The 16,162-nt window shown below is 45.7% G+C and overlaps 1 protein-coding gene across 7 annotated transcripts in view; it reads left to right on the top strand.

Annotated features, from left to right (window-relative positions):
* Window positions 1-16,162, top strand: part of Med15 (mediator complex subunit 15) — a 66,238-nt gene that overhangs the window by 33,406 nt on the left and 16,670 nt on the right. For 4 of the 7 annotated variants that reach the window (XM_090320600.1, XM_090320595.1, XM_090320598.1 and 1 more), the window contains exons 3-8: window positions 5,882-5,933; window positions 7,426-7,455; window positions 9,487-9,699; window positions 11,927-12,168; window positions 13,634-13,960; window positions 15,360-15,488. In XM_090320600.1, the coding sequence (XP_090176726.1) occupies window positions 5,882-5,933; window positions 7,426-7,455; window positions 9,487-9,699; window positions 11,927-12,168; window positions 13,634-13,960; window positions 15,360-15,488 (993 nt within the window). The remainder of the gene's footprint in view (window positions 1-5,881; window positions 5,934-7,425; window positions 7,456-9,486; window positions 9,700-11,926; window positions 12,169-13,633; window positions 13,961-15,359; window positions 15,489-16,162) is intronic. The other 3 variants (XM_090320602.1, XM_090320601.1, XM_090320597.1) reach the window with 2 other exon arrangements.

The raw sequence follows: 16,162 nt of genomic DNA, 5'->3' as shown, positions 1-16,162 counted from the left end.
ATCACAGTTGTTTGAAATTTGGAAAGCAGGAGCCAGCAGTTTGGCCTAGTGGTAGAGTGCTTGCCTAACATGCACGAAGGCTCTGGTTCGATTCCTCGGTACCACATACATAGAAAAAAGCCAGAAGTGGTGCTGAGACTCAAGTGGTAGAACTCTAGCCTTGAAAAAAATCCAAGGACAGTGCTCAGGCCCTGAGCTCAAGCCCAGGACTGGCAAAAAGAAAAAAGAAAAAAGAAAAAAAAAGGAATAAAAGAAATTTGGAGAGCAGCAACCTACTCTTCCCTTGTGAAAGCTCCCCATCATCACCTGATAGTTCCATTATTTAAGGATGGAATTCTGGCTCCCACATATATCACATGTTTCTATAAAGAGGGTCTTCTAGCCAGACATGGTGGTATATGCCCACTGTCCCAGCTGCTTTGGAGATGAGATAGCATTGCTGTTTAAGGCCAGCACTCACAAGCGTGAGACTATCTGAAAAACCAATATTAAAAGATACAGGGTGTGGCTCATGTGGTAGGACACTTATTAGGAGACTTGAGTTCAATTTCCAGGAATATCATTCCTGCACCAAAAAAGAAAAAGAAAGAAAGAGTTTTCTGCCATTAACCAGATGACTTGGCTTTGGGGGGAGGGAGTGGGGGGGGTTAGTCATGGTTCTTGAACTCAGGGCTTAAATACTGTCCCTGAGCTCTTTTTTTTTTTTTTTTTTTTGGTGGGTCATGGGGCTTGAACTTAGCCTGGGTGTTGTCCCTGTGCCCTTCAGCTCAAGGCTACTGCCCTACCCTTGTGCCAAGTCCTACTTCCCGTTTTCTAGGAGTTAAGTGGAGATAAGTGTCCTGAGTAGTCAGGATTACAGGTGTGAGCCACCATCCCCCCCCCCCAAGGCTTGAACTCTTCCTGAGCACTGTCCTTGAGCTCTTCAGCTCAAGGCTACTACCTACCCTGGAGCCAAGCCCCACTTCCCATTTTTTAGAGGTTAATTGGAGATAAAAGTCTCAGATCCATTTGTCTCTGAGCTGGCTTTGAACCTTGATCCTCAAATCTCAGCCTCCTGAGTAGCTAGGATATAGGTGTGAGCTACCACGCCACAACTGCCAGGCTGTTTTTGTTTTTTCTGGTAGTTAATTGGGGGTCAGAGCCTCATGGACTTTCCTGCCCAGGCTGGCTTTTAACTGTGATTCTCAAGCCTCCTCTGTAGCTAGGATTACAGGCCACAAGCACCCTGCTGACTTTTTGAAGCAATGTTTGTTTGGAGTCCTTAGGAATGCTCTTTGGGATCTTTCTAGCACAAGAAGTACTCAGAGGCTGTGGGTGGATTCTTTTCCTTTGAATAACATCCTGACCTTAAGGGCTTCATATCTGGTGTTTCAGTCATTGCAGTTCGTGTGTTTAGATGGCCTCATCCTTGCCCAGTTAGCTTGCTAGCTCTTAAGCTCTTCTGGTCACAGTGGAGTCTCCTTCCTTGACTCCCTTTTGCTTTGGCATCTAGGGCCATAGGACTAGGGCTCCTCTGCTGGAACCCTGGAGTCCTTGTGAAGGCAGTGCAGTACGAGTGCTGCCCTCCATGTTGCGTTTGAACCTAATAGTGAACAGAACTAATAAGTAACATGAGTTTGTAATTTTTTGTTTTGTTTTTAGACAGTCTCACTGTGTAGCATAGGTTGATCTTGAGCTCATAATCCTCCTGCCTCAGCCTCCTAGATGCTGGAATTGCAGGCATGTGCCATCATGCCTGTCTGTAACAGTTTTATAGTAGCATCAAGAAAGCCCCATAATTTCTCTCTAATATTTCCATTTCAAATTAACCATAGAGTTTTTACTTGTTTCATTTTTTTGTTACTGTATCTTTTGTTGTTGTTGTTAATATGAACATTTTGGCTTCTTATGTCATTGCTTGCTTTGCTCTTAAATAGTTTCAGGAAAAACAGGTTAAAATTAGCACTAATGACAAGGTGTAAACTAAAAACTTAAAATTCTTTCACATCTCTGCTTATTCTTAAAATGTCTCCCTTATATTGAGAACTTGCAGTTTGGCTTTTTGTTTCCCTTTTAAAAAGCAAAAAGGCTTCTCAAAAATAATTTACCACCAATTTTATATCAGACTTGTTTTTCTAAGTTTATTTTGGGATTTTAGGAATTACATGTTTTTCTTTGGATTCTATTTTGTTGTCTTAGTAATGAAAGCTTTACATGATTTCAAAGTGAAAATTAGTAACAGTAGGTTTGGAAAATATCCATTTATAATTCAGTTCTTGATACTTGCTGTTTACCTGTGATCATAGTTTGTCCTTGTAATATTTCTTTTAGCAGATTTAAGTATTTATGTTTTGGATTTCTTGGGTCCTATATGAAAGGTTGCATGTTTCCTTCCTGCTTTCTCCTGCAGATCACTCCATGGCTTGTCACTGAGTCTTTGTGCAAGTCAGCACCAGACTCACACCTATAATCCTAGCCATTCTGGGGGCTGAGATCGAGACAATTGTAGTTCAAAACTAGGTAGGTGCTGTATCACTTGAGCCAAGTTCCTAGCCCTAAGAATTGTAATTCAGAACTAGCCCAGACAGACAGATCTATGAGACTCCCATCTCCAAAATACCCAACAAAAAGTAGTGCTAGAGGAATAGCTCGAGTGGTATGGTATCAGCCTAGCAAGTAGATGGTACTGAATCCAAACTAAAAACAGAAAGTATAAAGAAAGAATGAGCACATATCTAGCAAGAGTTGATGTGTTGAGTTCCTTCGCTCCTCCCTTTTTTTTTGTGGGGGGAGTTGGTCGTGGGACTTGAACTCTGGGCCTGAGCACTGTCCCTGAGCTCCTCAGCTCAAGGCCACCACCCTGCCCCTGGAGCCACAGTGTCACTTCTGGTTTTCTGGTGGTGGTTAATTGGGGATAAGAGTCTCATTGATTTTAGTTCCCAGGCTGGCTTTGAACTGTGATCCTCAGATCTCAGCCTCCTGAGTAGTTAGGATTATAGGCATGAGCCACCATGCCCGGCTTGGCACCTGGTTTTATGTGTATAGTAGGAGGTCCTAGGAATCAAACCCAGGGCCTATGGGTTCATATACCAAGCCCATGCTATGCTACCAAGTCATATCTAAAGCCCCTAAATCAGTTTTAACATTTTGTTGGTAATTCAGGCATGCCTCATTGGGTGGTCAGGAGAATTAAAGGTACTAATGAGCACTGGTGGATCACACCTATAATCCTAACTTCTCAGAAGGAGCCTGGGCAGGAAAGTCTGTGAGACTCTTAGCACCAATAAACTACTAAAAAACAAAACAAAGACATAAGTGGCACTGTGATTCAAGTGGTAGAACACTCTCCTTGAGCAAAAGAAATTCAGGGGCAGAACCCAGATTCAAACTCCTAGACTAGAAAAAAAAAAAAAAAAGGCACTAATACATATGAAGTCTTTTTAAATCTTTTTTGGGGGGCCAGTCCTAGGGCTTGAACTTAGGGCTTGGGCAATGTCCGTGAGCTTCATTTGCTCAAAGCTATTACTATATTGCTTGAGCCACAATGCTACTTCTGACTTTTTCTTTTCTGTTTTTTTTTTTTTTGTCCAATCCTGGGGCTTGAACTCATGGCCTAGGCATTGTCCTTGAACTTTCTCAAGGCTAATGTTTTACCACTTGGGCCACAGCACCACTTCCAGCTTTTTCTGTGTATGTGGTAACCAAGGAATTGAACCCAAGGGCTTCATGCATGGTAGGCAAGCACTCTAGCACTAGGTCAAACTCCTGGCCCCTCTGACTTTTTCTATTTATATGTACTGAGGACTCAAACCAAGGGCTTCATACATGCTAGGCAAGCACTCTACCACTGAGCCATAGTCCCAGCCCTTTTTTAAATCTTTTAAGAAGTTTCCAAAGGAGTTTCAAGTTAACATATTAGTTTATAAGTACAATGAATCTTGATCAATGTCGCATCTTCCTTGGCTCTCCACTGCCTCTCCCGTACACTCAAGTTACATGGTTCCATTTTCACATATATATTAAATATAATGGTTATATTTGATTACATAAAGGGCTTTTTGTTTGTTTGTTTGTTTTGTGGGTCATGCGGCTTGAACTCTAGGCCTGGGTGCTGTCTCAGGGATACCTATCCCTGGACCTGGGTGTTATCCCTGACCTCTTCAGCTCAAGTCTACCACCTTGCCCCCTGCGCCACAGCCCCATCTCCCATTTTCTAGAGGTTAACTGGAGATAAGAGTCTTATGGTCTTTAGTGCCCAGGCTGGCTTTGAACTGGGATCCTCAGCTCTCCGCTTCCTGAGTAGCTAGGATCACAGGGGTGAGCCACCGTCCCGGCTCACATAAAGTTTTTATAGCTGTTCTGGCACCTGTTAATTTTGCTTGCTCTTGCTATAGATTATCGTTTACAGTCTTGTAATATCCAGCCTTACAGCTTGGACACTTACAGTTTTGATAGTGAGCAGGAAAAGAAGACTAAGTCCTTTTTCTGGGCTATCCTAATAGCGCTGGGGTACTTTGAAGCAGAAGGGAATACCATTACCTGTCTAGACCTTACCTAGAGGCTCCATGTACTTAGCTGGGTCTAGGGGTCTCTGCCCCATAGTTGTCCCTGAGCTTCATATGGTACTCTTGATCTCCATTTACCACCATCCTTCAGGGACCATATTTCAACAGATACTAACTATGGGGGTTCCCTTCACTCCTGGCATGTTGTATAATTCCAACTGGAAATTTATTTATAGGGTTATTAGAAGTTGGGAGTTCTGACAGGACCTCGTCAGTGCTGTATGTTCCAACGCAAGGCACTCTTTGTCTCTGTCACTTTGGTGGTAGATCTAACAACTCTCCCTTGGGCCTTCCTCCTTTCATGTTTCACTGTGCTAATTTTTGCTAGAAAAGCAGCGTGTGAAATGGGGGCTGAGGGCCGGTTAGTAGGAGGTGGAGAGAAAATGGCTGAGGGATGACAGAGATGTAGGCCATGCCCTAAATTTTTTTTTAATTCTTATTCAGTTGTCTTCATTTCTATACCGTTCCCCTGGCATCATGTGTCTGCTATTTTGTGAACTCTCAGTATCTTGAAGACTTAAATGGACAGCCAGGTGTGCAGACTGGGCAGAAATGATTGGCTTTGCCCTTCTTTGCTGCCCTGTCAGAAGGATGGGAATTTCTGTGGAGGGAAGGATACTTCTTGGAAACAAGATTTTACTCAGACATCCTTTCACTGACCACAGAACATGATAGTAATTTCTGTGGAAAGCCAAGTAGTGCTGTTTTGGGGTACATAAAGGACAGTCAGTAGAGGCAGGCCCTGTTGGGCAGTTTAAAAAACATGGCATGTGGTGGCTTTCATCTGCCACCTTCAAGCGGTGCATTGCTCCCTTTGCCTGTGTGGTCAGCAGAAGAGCACAATTCTCAGCAGGCACAGCTAGGGGCACTCCGTGCAGATTGGCTGCACATATTACGTCAGCAGGGGAAAGGCAGCAACAGGCTGAGCATGAAAGTGAAAGCACTTCCATACCAATAGTGGAGAGGCAACAGCTGCCTGCATCTGCTTCTGCGAGGCTCTGTACGCCCAGGCCAGCTCCTGAGAGGAGACTTGAGATGCCTGTCCACCTCCTTCTCGACTGAATGTCCTTATTAGGTGGAGTAGCTGGCTTTTGAAGGCCCTCAGTACCCTTCTTGCTTCTTTATTTCTTTGTGTCTTTTATTGACCTCGGAGGATCACTGATAGCTCTCTGGGAGACGGATTCCAGAGGAGGCTGAGCTGAGTAATCTCAGTCAGCCCCAGAGGCCAGCAGGCCTGCAGGAAGAACCTCAGTTGGGCAGGGTGAGGGGATGGGAGAAAGAGTCACATGATTGTACTGCTCACTGGGGATTAAATTGCTTCCTGTTTTTATTTTTAGGATGAATACCTTTCCCTGGTGGCCCGGCTCATTATCCATTTTCGGGACATTCGTAAGTAAGATTTCACATTTCTGGGTTGTCATGATCTCTGTGAGAGGCCCAGCTCTGTTGCTGTGTGATGAGGTTTTTCTGGGCAAGGCTTTCTGAGTAGGTTGTATGAATTGGAACATCTGTATCCATTTGCCTGCTTCTGGGAAGCTCCCCCGCTGTGCCACATTTGATTTCAGATTATCCTCCCCACCCCACCCCCAACCTCAAAAATTCAGATTCTGACATAATGGAAAGTCTGGCTTTCAAGTGGTCTAAAGTGGGCTCCTATTCTCATTTGTCCACTTGGTTTTCTTTTGTATAGGATTTTTGCTGTTTTCACTAGGCAGTTCTTAACACAATTTACCCTAGAACAGATACTTCCTTACCTAATAGATGTTTTTAGTGATCCACAAAAGCCTGATCTAAATGTACATTCCTGTGAAATTGGAAGCTTTTGAGGTCAGCATTTTACATCTTTACTACTTGCTGTTTGCCTTGTACTGTGTTGACCCCTTTGATGCAAAAGATTCCGCTTTGGTGCTGTGGGCCTGATGAAGCAGCAACTCTGGCTCTTCAAAAATGAGTTTTCAGGGGCTGTGAATTTGGCCTAGTGGTAGAATGATTGCCTAGCATGCATGAATACCCGAGTTTGATTCCTCAATACAACGTAAATGGAAAAGGCCAGAAGTAGTGCTGTGGCTCAAGTACTAAATAGAGCTCTATCGTTGAGAAAGCCCAAGGAGAGTGCTCAGGCCCTGAGTTCAAGCCCTGGGACTGACAAAAAAAGAAGAGGAGGAGGAGGAAGAAGAAAAAGAATAATTTTCAAAACCAGCGCTTCCGGATGGATACAGAGCTTATGAAGGGAACCTGTGCTTGTGGCCATTCTGGGTTTTAGCCAGTAGCCTTCCTGCCCACCCTAGTGTGTAAGCATTGGAGACAGGCTCTTCTTGACATCAGCTCACCATTTCCCTGTGGTTGTGTGGGTTGTAGAGGCAACTGCAGCTCTAACAGTCATTGAGGTAAGGGGAGACATTTGAGAACCCCATAGCTCAGCGGGGTTTGTTCCACACTTTTTTTTTTTGTCGTGGGACTTTAACTCTGAGCCTGGGTGTTGTCCCTGAGCTCTTCAGCTCAAGGCTATGCCACTTCTGATTTTCTAGTGGTTAATTAGAGATAGGAGTCTCACAGATATTTTAGTGCCTGGGCTAGTTTTGAATCATGATCCTCAGATCTCAGCCTCCTGAGTGAGTAGCTAGGATTATAGGCACGAGCCACTTCACCCAGCTCATGAGACTCTTTTATCTCCAGTTAATCACAGAAAAAGCTGGCACTGTAGCTCAAGTGGTAAAGTGTTAGCCTTGAGCAAAAAGGAGCTCTGGGACAGTACCCAAGCCTAGATTAAGTTCCATGACCACCACCCAACAACAACAGCAAAGTTTAAAAAAAAAAAAAAAAAAAAAAAAAAGAAGACTGCTTGATTGATTTGTGTGTGTGTGGTTTTTTTTTTCTATAGATAACAAGAAATCTCAAGCTTCTGTCAGTGGTAAGACTTTTTCCTTTCGAAATAAAGTATTTTCGGAAAGCCTCAGATTTAGAGTGGCAGGAATGAAGTGCCACCTTCATGTGTCTTGGTTAACTTGTTATGAGAAGGGAATAGTCAAAGGATTCAAAACCAGCGACCAGCCATTCCCCAGCCTTTCTTCCACCCTGCCTTCCTGCAAACTGAAGTCAGTAATACCTCTCCAAAGCCGTGAGCTCTCTGGAAGAGAACTGTCACGATAAATGTAGTATAATAATACATAGTGGTATGTCATATGGAATAGCTGTGAATTTACTTCCTCAAGTTAGAAAATTGCTGAGTTCAGAAAACTTTTTACTTTATTTTTTTTAATTTTCAAAAAAAAAAAATTGCCAGTCCTGGGATTGGGCTTGGGTCCTGAGCACTGTCCTTGAGTTTTCTCAAGGTTAGAGCTCTACCACTTGAGCCACAGCACCACTTCCAGCTTTTTTCTATGTGTGTGGTACCGAGGAATCAAACTCGGGTCTTTGTGCATGCTAGGCAAGCACTCTACCACTAGGCCAAACTCCCGGCCCCCCTTTCTACTTTATTTTCAAGATTTTTATTTATTTTTGTCTTTATTTTTAGTGCCACTCCTGAGGCATGACCGTAGGGCTTCGGCACTATCCCTGTGCTTTTCTGCTCAAGGCTAGCATTCCAACACTGGTTTTGGTGGTTTATTGGAAATAAGAGCCTCATGGGCTGGCTTTGAACCATAGTCCTCAGATTTCTGCCTCTTGAGTAGCTAGGATTACAGGCATGAGCCACCCACTTAATTTCAAGATTTTATCATATAAGAGGAATTGTAGGGCCAAGAGCATGGCTTAGTGGCTTCATGCTTGCCTAGCATGCAAGAAGCCCGGGATTTGATTCCTTGGTACTACATACACAGAAAAAAGCCCAAAGTGATGCTGTGGCTCAAGTGATAGAGTACTAGCCTTGGAAAAAAAAAAAAAACCCAAGGACAGTGCCCAGGCCCAGAGTTCAAGCCTAGGACTGGCAAAAAAAAAAAAAAAAGAGGAATTGTGTCAATTGATCTCCTCTACTCCCTGCTAAGTTGCAGATCCAGACTTGCTGGCAGATCTGTAACCTATCAGAAAGGGTGTGAGAGCTGGCAGAATGCCTGCTTGCCTAGTGCAAAAGGCCATGAATTCAAACCCCAACAGTGCATAAGTAAACAAACAAATAAATGACATCATAGACTATATGGCCAAAAAAACTGGATGCCCCTGTCTGTATAGGCCAGTGCTAGCAAAGGCTGGACAAGACCAAATACATGAGGTCTAGAGATTGTCTAGGCTCTGTGAAGGCTAGGATCATTGGACACTACCTAATTCTGTGGTGAGGCAACCCAGCCAGGCCACACCTATCTAAAGGTAACTGCTATGAATTGTGATGATGGTATCATGTTCCTTGTTCTTGATTGTATCATTGCTCACTGAGCTGAGTGTGCTGCCCTAGGGCTTGTGAACACAACTTTTCTCCCTCAGTGCTCTATGGAGCCCTCTCATACCCTCTTAGAATGTTTAGTGTGCTGCTTTTGGCAAAGAGCCATATTGGGACAGTGTCCTGAAAAGACTTGGCAGCAGAGGTAGTGGCGAGTATCTTCCTGGCCCCACCTGCTTCTCTGATCTGTCCTGTGTGATCACTCAGTAGGAAAGCTGGAGAGCCAGGATGTTCATGGCTGCTATTTGCACTAAAAGCTTCTGTCCATCTTCAGTTTAGCTTGCCCACATTAGAGTTGTTACTCAGTATTAGGACCTTGTTACAGGCGTAGCCAGAGATATAGGGTATAGTCTCAACTCTCAAGAGGCTTACATTTTGACAGCAATAATTGGCATGCCTAGGGCCCTAGCTCTAGTATTCAAGGGGCTCCAGACCTCTGGCTTTTACCATTTAGGATTTTGGGGTACGTGAAGCCTCTGGGTTGGAGAAGGTCTATGCCCCATCAACCTCATACCTATGAGCCTGCACAGTTCAAGGTGTTGTCCTGTGACATTGCCCTTGTTCTCATAGATCCCATGAATGCACTGCAGAGCCTGACTGGTGGACCTGCTGCAGGAGCTGCTGGGATCGGCATGCCTCCCCGAGGCCCAGGACAGTCACTAAGTGGAATGGGTGGCCTTGGGCCCATGGGTCAGCCAATGCCCCTCTCAGGACAGCCACCACCTGGGACCTCGGGAATGGCTCCTCACAGCATGGCTGTTGTGTCTACAGCAACTCCCCAGAGTGAGTACCACTCTTTCTGAAGAATTTGCTACTTTGTTGGGAGGCAAGACTACCATTTATTCCTTAGTCTACAGTGGTTATGAGAAAAATCATGGAGAAGCCCCAATTATGCCTGATGGTTATAGAGAGAAAAAAGTTTTAAATCCTTGAGCTACCCAGAGGGATGAGTGATGTGGGACTCACTCTGCAGGGGGAGGGGAGGGAAGGCTTGTTATGAGGTTGAGGAGGGCTTGTATTTTGTCATTGAGATAGAGACATTATGTTTCAAGGGATTCTTAGCCATCCGTCAGTGCCATGAAGTCCCCACAGCCTTGTCCTTATGTCTGAGGGCTATCTCTTTGGATGCTGCTCCTGCCCCTGGGTCAGTGCTGGCTGGGACTCACAGCCATGCCTTCATCAGGCTCTCCTTCCTTGAAAGAAGGAGGTGCTTTGTCCTTTTTGTACCTCATTATCCTTGTATACTCTACCCTGTCTAGAAGTAGGCTGACTTTCTTTTTATTATCAGTTTGTATTTTAGTAAGAAATAATTTTGACAGGCCAGAAGCATAGCCTAGTGGTAGAGTGCTCACCTAGCATGCATGAAGCCCTGGGTTTGATTCCTCAGTACCACATACACAGAAAAAGCTAGAAGTGGTGCTGTGGCCCAAGTGATAGAGTGCTAGCCTTCAGTAAAAACGTGTCCAAGTACAGAGCTCAGACTCTGAGTTCAAGACCCAGGACTGGTCCCTCCCCAAAATATTTTTTAAATGTATTGGTTTAGTTGTTTGTTTGTTCTGTTTTTCCTTTTGGCCAGTCCTGGCTAGAACTCAGAGTCCTTGGGCTTTCTCAAGGCTAGAGTTCTACCACTTGAACCACTTCTGGCGTCTTCTATATATGTGGTATTGAGGAATCAAACCTGGGTCTTTGTGCATGCTAGGTAAGCACTCTACCACTAGATCAAACTCCCAGCCCTGAAATGTATTGACTTAGGGTACTCACATGATGCCAGGTGCTGGTGGCTCACGCCTGTAATTCTAGCTACTCAGGAGGCTGAGATCCAGGAATGGAAGTTTAAAGCCAACCTGGTCAGGAACGGCCATGAAATTCTTTGTATCTTTTTGCCAGTCCTAGGGAGTGACTTCAGGGCCTGAGCACTGTCCTTGGGCTTTCCTCAAGGCTAGTGCTCTACCACTTGAGCCACAGCACCACTTCCGGCTTTTCTATATAAGTGGTACCAAGGAATCTAACGCAGGTCATTGCGCATGCTAGGCAAGCACTCTACCACTAGGCCAAACTCCTGGCTCTTGGCCATGAACTTCTTACTCTAATTAACTACCAAAAAGCCATAAATGGAGCTGCATTTCATGTGAAAAAAACTAAGAGACAGTGCCCAGGCTCTGAGTACAAATGCATGCACACACATACACAAATGCTCACATGATTAATTCTCCTAAAACTGTCTTAAAGCACTTAGAAGTTGAGTGATGAAGCTCTGATATCCTGCCCACACTATCTCCTACCTAACTTCTATAGGACCTGGTCTACTGGGTGGCATTAGTTGAAAGTTGAAGTAGTTCTCAACTGCATCCTGTTTGCTCTATCAGAAACCCTCTCTGCACTGACTCCTTGCCTTTTGAGCTTCTTGAAATGGATAGTGATACCTAGGGGGCATCACTTCCTATTACTTTCTGTTAACACCAACACCCAATTAAGGCCAGTTGAGGCCTTTACCCACTGTAAAGAAGGTAAAGCCTAGGCCAGAGACTGCCAGGAAGTCTCAGAAAGCAGGCTTGGCTGGGTGCTGGTGGCATACATGTGTAATTCTATCCACCTAGGAGGCAAAAAATTATAGTTCAAAGCCAGCCCAAGCAGAAAAGTCTGTGAGATTCTTACCTCCAACTAACTCCCAACAAAAGCCAGAAATGGAGCTGTAGCTCAAGTGGTAGTACCAATTTTGAGCAGAAAAGACCAGGAATAGTTCCCAGGCCTTGAGTTCAAGCCTCTGGTCTGACATACAAAAAAGAAGCAGTCCTGGAGACACTGGTAGAAAGTTGCATAACCCAAATAACACTTTCTACCAGCTCACCATGTCCGATAAATGGGAGTTGTTGGGGGGGGGGTGGTGTTTGTTTTGCTTTTAACTGCCCTCAACAGCCTGAGAAGCTATAACAGTGGCCTTGACCTACAGTCCAAGCAGTCTGTGTGGTAGTCTAGGGCTGCATCTCTTAAGTCTGGATCTCTTTTCCAGCCCAGCTCCAGCTCCAGCAGGTGGCGCTACAGCAGCAGCAACAGCAGCAGCAACAGCAATTCCAACAGCAGCAGGCTGCCCTACAGCAGCAGCAGCAGCAACAGCAGCAGCAGTTCCAAGCTCAGCAAAGTGCAATGCAGCAACAGTTCCAAGCAGTAGTACAGCAGCAGCAGCAGCAGCTGCAACAGCAGCAACAGCAGCAGCAACACTTAATTAAGTTGCATCATCAAAACCAGCAACAGGTACTAGGTTTCCCTGTTCCCACAGGGAGTCTGTCCTGCAGTTCATGAGTCCAGGAAAGGTGTCAGCCTTGGTACTGGATGTGGGGGACTAAAGCTGTCCCTCTTCTATGGGCTTTCTGAAAAGCATAGGAAAGAAGTGACTGCTGGTTTGGGAAGAGGATGCTATATATATAGTTCAGGAGGTGCTCTTGGCCCTTGGCCACAGATCTGCCAATATGCCATGAGGACTGATAGCCACTCGTAACTAGAGTTAACTGAGTTGCTGGTGGCTCACTTCTGTAGTCCTAGCTAGTCGGCATGAAAGTCTGTGAGATTCGTATCTCCACTTAACTATCAGAAAACCAGAAGTGTCACTGTGACTCAAGTAGTAGAACACTAACCTTGAACTGAAGGGCTCAGGGACAGCACCCTGGCCCAGAGTTCAAGCCCCACAACTAACACCCTCCCTCCTCCAAAAAAAAAAGAGTCAACTGAGGGCTGATGTCTCTCAAGTGTAATCTTGGCTCGGGAGTCTGAGATATGGATCGATCATAAATTAAGCTAGCCTGAACAGAAAAATCCACAATGCTACATCTCCAGTTAACCAATAAAAATGCTAGACTAGAGGCATGTCTCAGGTGGTAAAGTTTTCAGCCTGTGAACAAGAAAGCTAAGCAGGAGCATAAGATCATGAGTTCACACCCCAGGACTAGCATGAAAAAAAAAAAAAGGAAAAGAAAAAACTCTTAATCGAAATAAGAAAAGCAAGAAGAGATTCTGAGATTTAGTTTTCCTTAGAGGATATACATAGCTTCGGTTTTGTTTCTGTTGCTCCTTGGTACAATACCAATTCAACTCCAGCTGTTATTTGTAGGACAGCGGCAGTGTCACCTTAGGAGCCCTGCTGCCAGATGCCACTATTTCCTCACATGGTTTGTGTTCAGAAGTTAGATATGTTCATGGCAGGCTGAGGGAGGAAAGCCCTAAGGGAGCCTGCTGGCCCTTGGATCTTAGCAGTTCCTCTCTCAGAACCGATAGTAAATCTTTGGCCCTGCTTACTCTCATCATCCTGCAGAGAAGACATTGAGGCTCATAAGGCTCATACTGCTGACTTTTCACTCTACTCCAAAGTAGCATTGGAAGACTACAGAATTCTGCAGTTGTTCAAGCTTCTAGCTCTGCTAAGGGATGGTACTTTTTCTTTACCCCTTACCGAACTTTAGATATATCCCTTGAACCATGTCAGGGACAAACTAGTCTCTATTGGCCAGGGCACAGACACATACTTGATATGTCCTCAGTAAATGGAAGGTGGCTGGTGTGAGCCTTGTGCACAGTCTTTCTAGTATAGTGCTCCTCTTCAGTTTTCAGGCAGGCCTTCCGGAAAACTGGGTTTATGTTTCCAACTGGGCTCCCTGGGGTCAAGGATGGCATAAGGAGCCACTGGAACTGTAGAGCCTTATGGGTGCTGTTATTCTGTTCTTAGATCCAGCAGCAGCAGCAGCAGTTGCAGAGGATGGCGCAGCTGCAGCAGCAGCAACAACAGCAGCAGCAGGCGTTGCAGGCCCAGCCACCAATACAGCAGCCTCCAATGCAGCAGCTGCAGCCTCCCCCTTCCCAGACCCTCCCTCAGCAGCTGCCACAGTTGCATCACCCACAGCACCACCAGCCGCCACCACAGACACAGCAGCCCCCAGTTGCTCAGAACCAACCACCACAACTCCCACCACAGTCACAAAGCCAACCTTTGGTTTCACAGGCCCAAGCTCTCCCTGGACAAATGTTGTACACTGCCCAGCAGCAACTGAAATTCGTGAGTACCTGAGGCCCACTGTGGAACATATGCTTCTCTCCCCATGGTGTTGCTTATAATCAGTGGCTCTGTTAGCAGCAGTTTCTACAGCTCTTTTGAGTTTAGGAAGGGTTCTTACTGCAATGGGCTTCCAACCTTCACATTTGGCTCCATAGCACAGGCCAGCAAGAGAGCTACTTCCACATGCTGCACAGAGGTTGCTTCACAGATGTGTGGCCATGTGGAAAGTTTTAGTATCGTCTGTTGGGCATCAAGGTGGTGACAGGTTGACACATAATCTCACCATGTGGGAGGATGTGCTGGGTAGCAGGTGTCTGTAGTGCTTTAGTTATTGCTGGGAGCTATGTTCTATGTCAGGATTTTTTTCTTTTTCTTTTGTGTTGGAATTTAAAACAGGTCTCACATCAGCTAAGCATGTGCTTTCCTACTGAACTACACCTCCAGCCCTAAGCCAGGTTATTTTAGCCTTATCATTACCATATTTTTGAGAGACATATTCACACAAAATACAATTTCCAATCTCATTGTACATGTGTGTACAAAATGAGACCTATTTTAACAAAGGACAGAATATTGCCACCAAGACAGAGGTAGCTGTGAACAAGGTCCATTTGAACATCTTCTGAGCTACTCTGAGGTTTATGGCCTTTTCCATTTCCAATTCATCGAATGGCATGGGGACAAGGGTCTTGCCTAAGCTGTGTGAGAGGCCTTGCAGAGGCACAACATCCTGGGGTGTCATGAGGAATGGTCCCTTGTCACCTGAACCTTGATGTGCTTCTTGGTGGGCTGTGCTTCTTGTGGGGATTGGCTCTGGCATCCACTAATGTCTAGGGAGGAGCTCCTTGTTTGCACCTTACTGGGGTGAGCCCTGTCCTTGTGAAGACTTTGCCTTGTAGTGGTCCCACAGTTGTCTGCTTTTCTTGACTTGATCTGTTGTCACACTCATCTTTGCAGCTGAGCCTGCTACAGGCTGGCCAGCCCTGGTTTCCTTCAAGGTGTCTGGGCTCTGAATGAGGCTCTTGTGAACCATCAGTGTCTTTGGCCAGAAGGATGAGTGAGCTGGGCTGTGGACTTAGCTTTGGAAACCATTGCTTTGCTCTTGTGATGGTTGGTGTGATGAGTATGTAGAGAATCCCAGTGGAATTCTCAGTGCTGAATCCCAATGTAGTTTTTCTCCAGAGTTGGGGAAGTGGGGCTTGGCCTTGCAAACTTGACATTTCCGATGACTTTATGGGAACAGGAATGGAAAGCAAAGTGACATCATAGTCTGAAATCCTGAGTCTCCTTCCCCACCTCAACAAAAGGCTTATCAGTTTTCACAGCTCCACACAGGTAGTGGGCGCTCTGCTCACTGCCCTTGGTAGCTCCAAGTTGCATTCTCCATTCCTCCCTCAAGGTCCGAGCTCCGATGGTGGTTCAGCAGCCGCAGGTGCAGCCCCAGGTGCAGCAGGTACAGCCCCAGGTGCAGCAGCCGGCAGCAGTGCAGACAGCTCAGGCTGCCCAGATGGTGGCTCCCGGAGTCCAGGTGAGGGCCTTGAGAGCCAAGGGCTTCTAGTCATTAGCAGGTGCATGTGCAATCAAGCACAAAGCTCAACAATGAGGGACCTGGTAAAGTGTGGGGTTTTTTTTCCCAATTAAACTCTGCAAGATACTCCTAAGGCCCTCAGAGTGGCCAGCTCTGCTCAGGTCCAACTGAGACCTAATAGTTGTATAATACGTGTTCCCACTTCTCCTTGGGCTCCCATCATCTTTGCTTTCTTTCTATCACCCTGAAAGGTACATTAGAAATGAGTACCAGTTTCACCCTCCCTCAGCTTCCACTGAGCTAACTGAGGTCAAAGGCAACTCTCTAGAAACTAGGAAGAAGACAGGAATAGCAGTAGTCATCTGGCTCCAGAATCCTTGCATGAGCATGTGCTGCAGCAAGTGAATGAAAGAGGGCAGCAGGAGCCTGCCCACCGCTAAGACTCCAGTGCCTTGTGGGAAAGGTGTGTGCTGCCCTCATGTTGCTAACTGGCTTGGCCCCATTCTCTGAGTATTAGATACTTTTGGGATGCTGGAATACAGGAATCTTTGCCTCCTGCCGGTCAGTCTCTTTAAGATGTGGCATATCTCAGATGTCAGATGTCATTTCACAGTAGAGATGAAAACTCAGTGACAGCCCTTCTTGCACCTAGCACATCACTTAGTTTCTGGGAC

This window comes from Megascapheus bottae, chromosome 28 (assembly GCF_031878675.1).
Source record: "Megascapheus bottae isolate mThoBot1 chromosome 28, mThoBot2.hap1, whole genome shotgun sequence".
Taxonomy (NCBI): domain Eukaryota; kingdom Metazoa; phylum Chordata; class Mammalia; order Rodentia; family Geomyidae; genus Megascapheus; species Megascapheus bottae.
The sequence above is the reverse complement of the archived record's forward strand: the minus strand, read 5'-3'. Positions and strand labels throughout refer to the sequence as shown.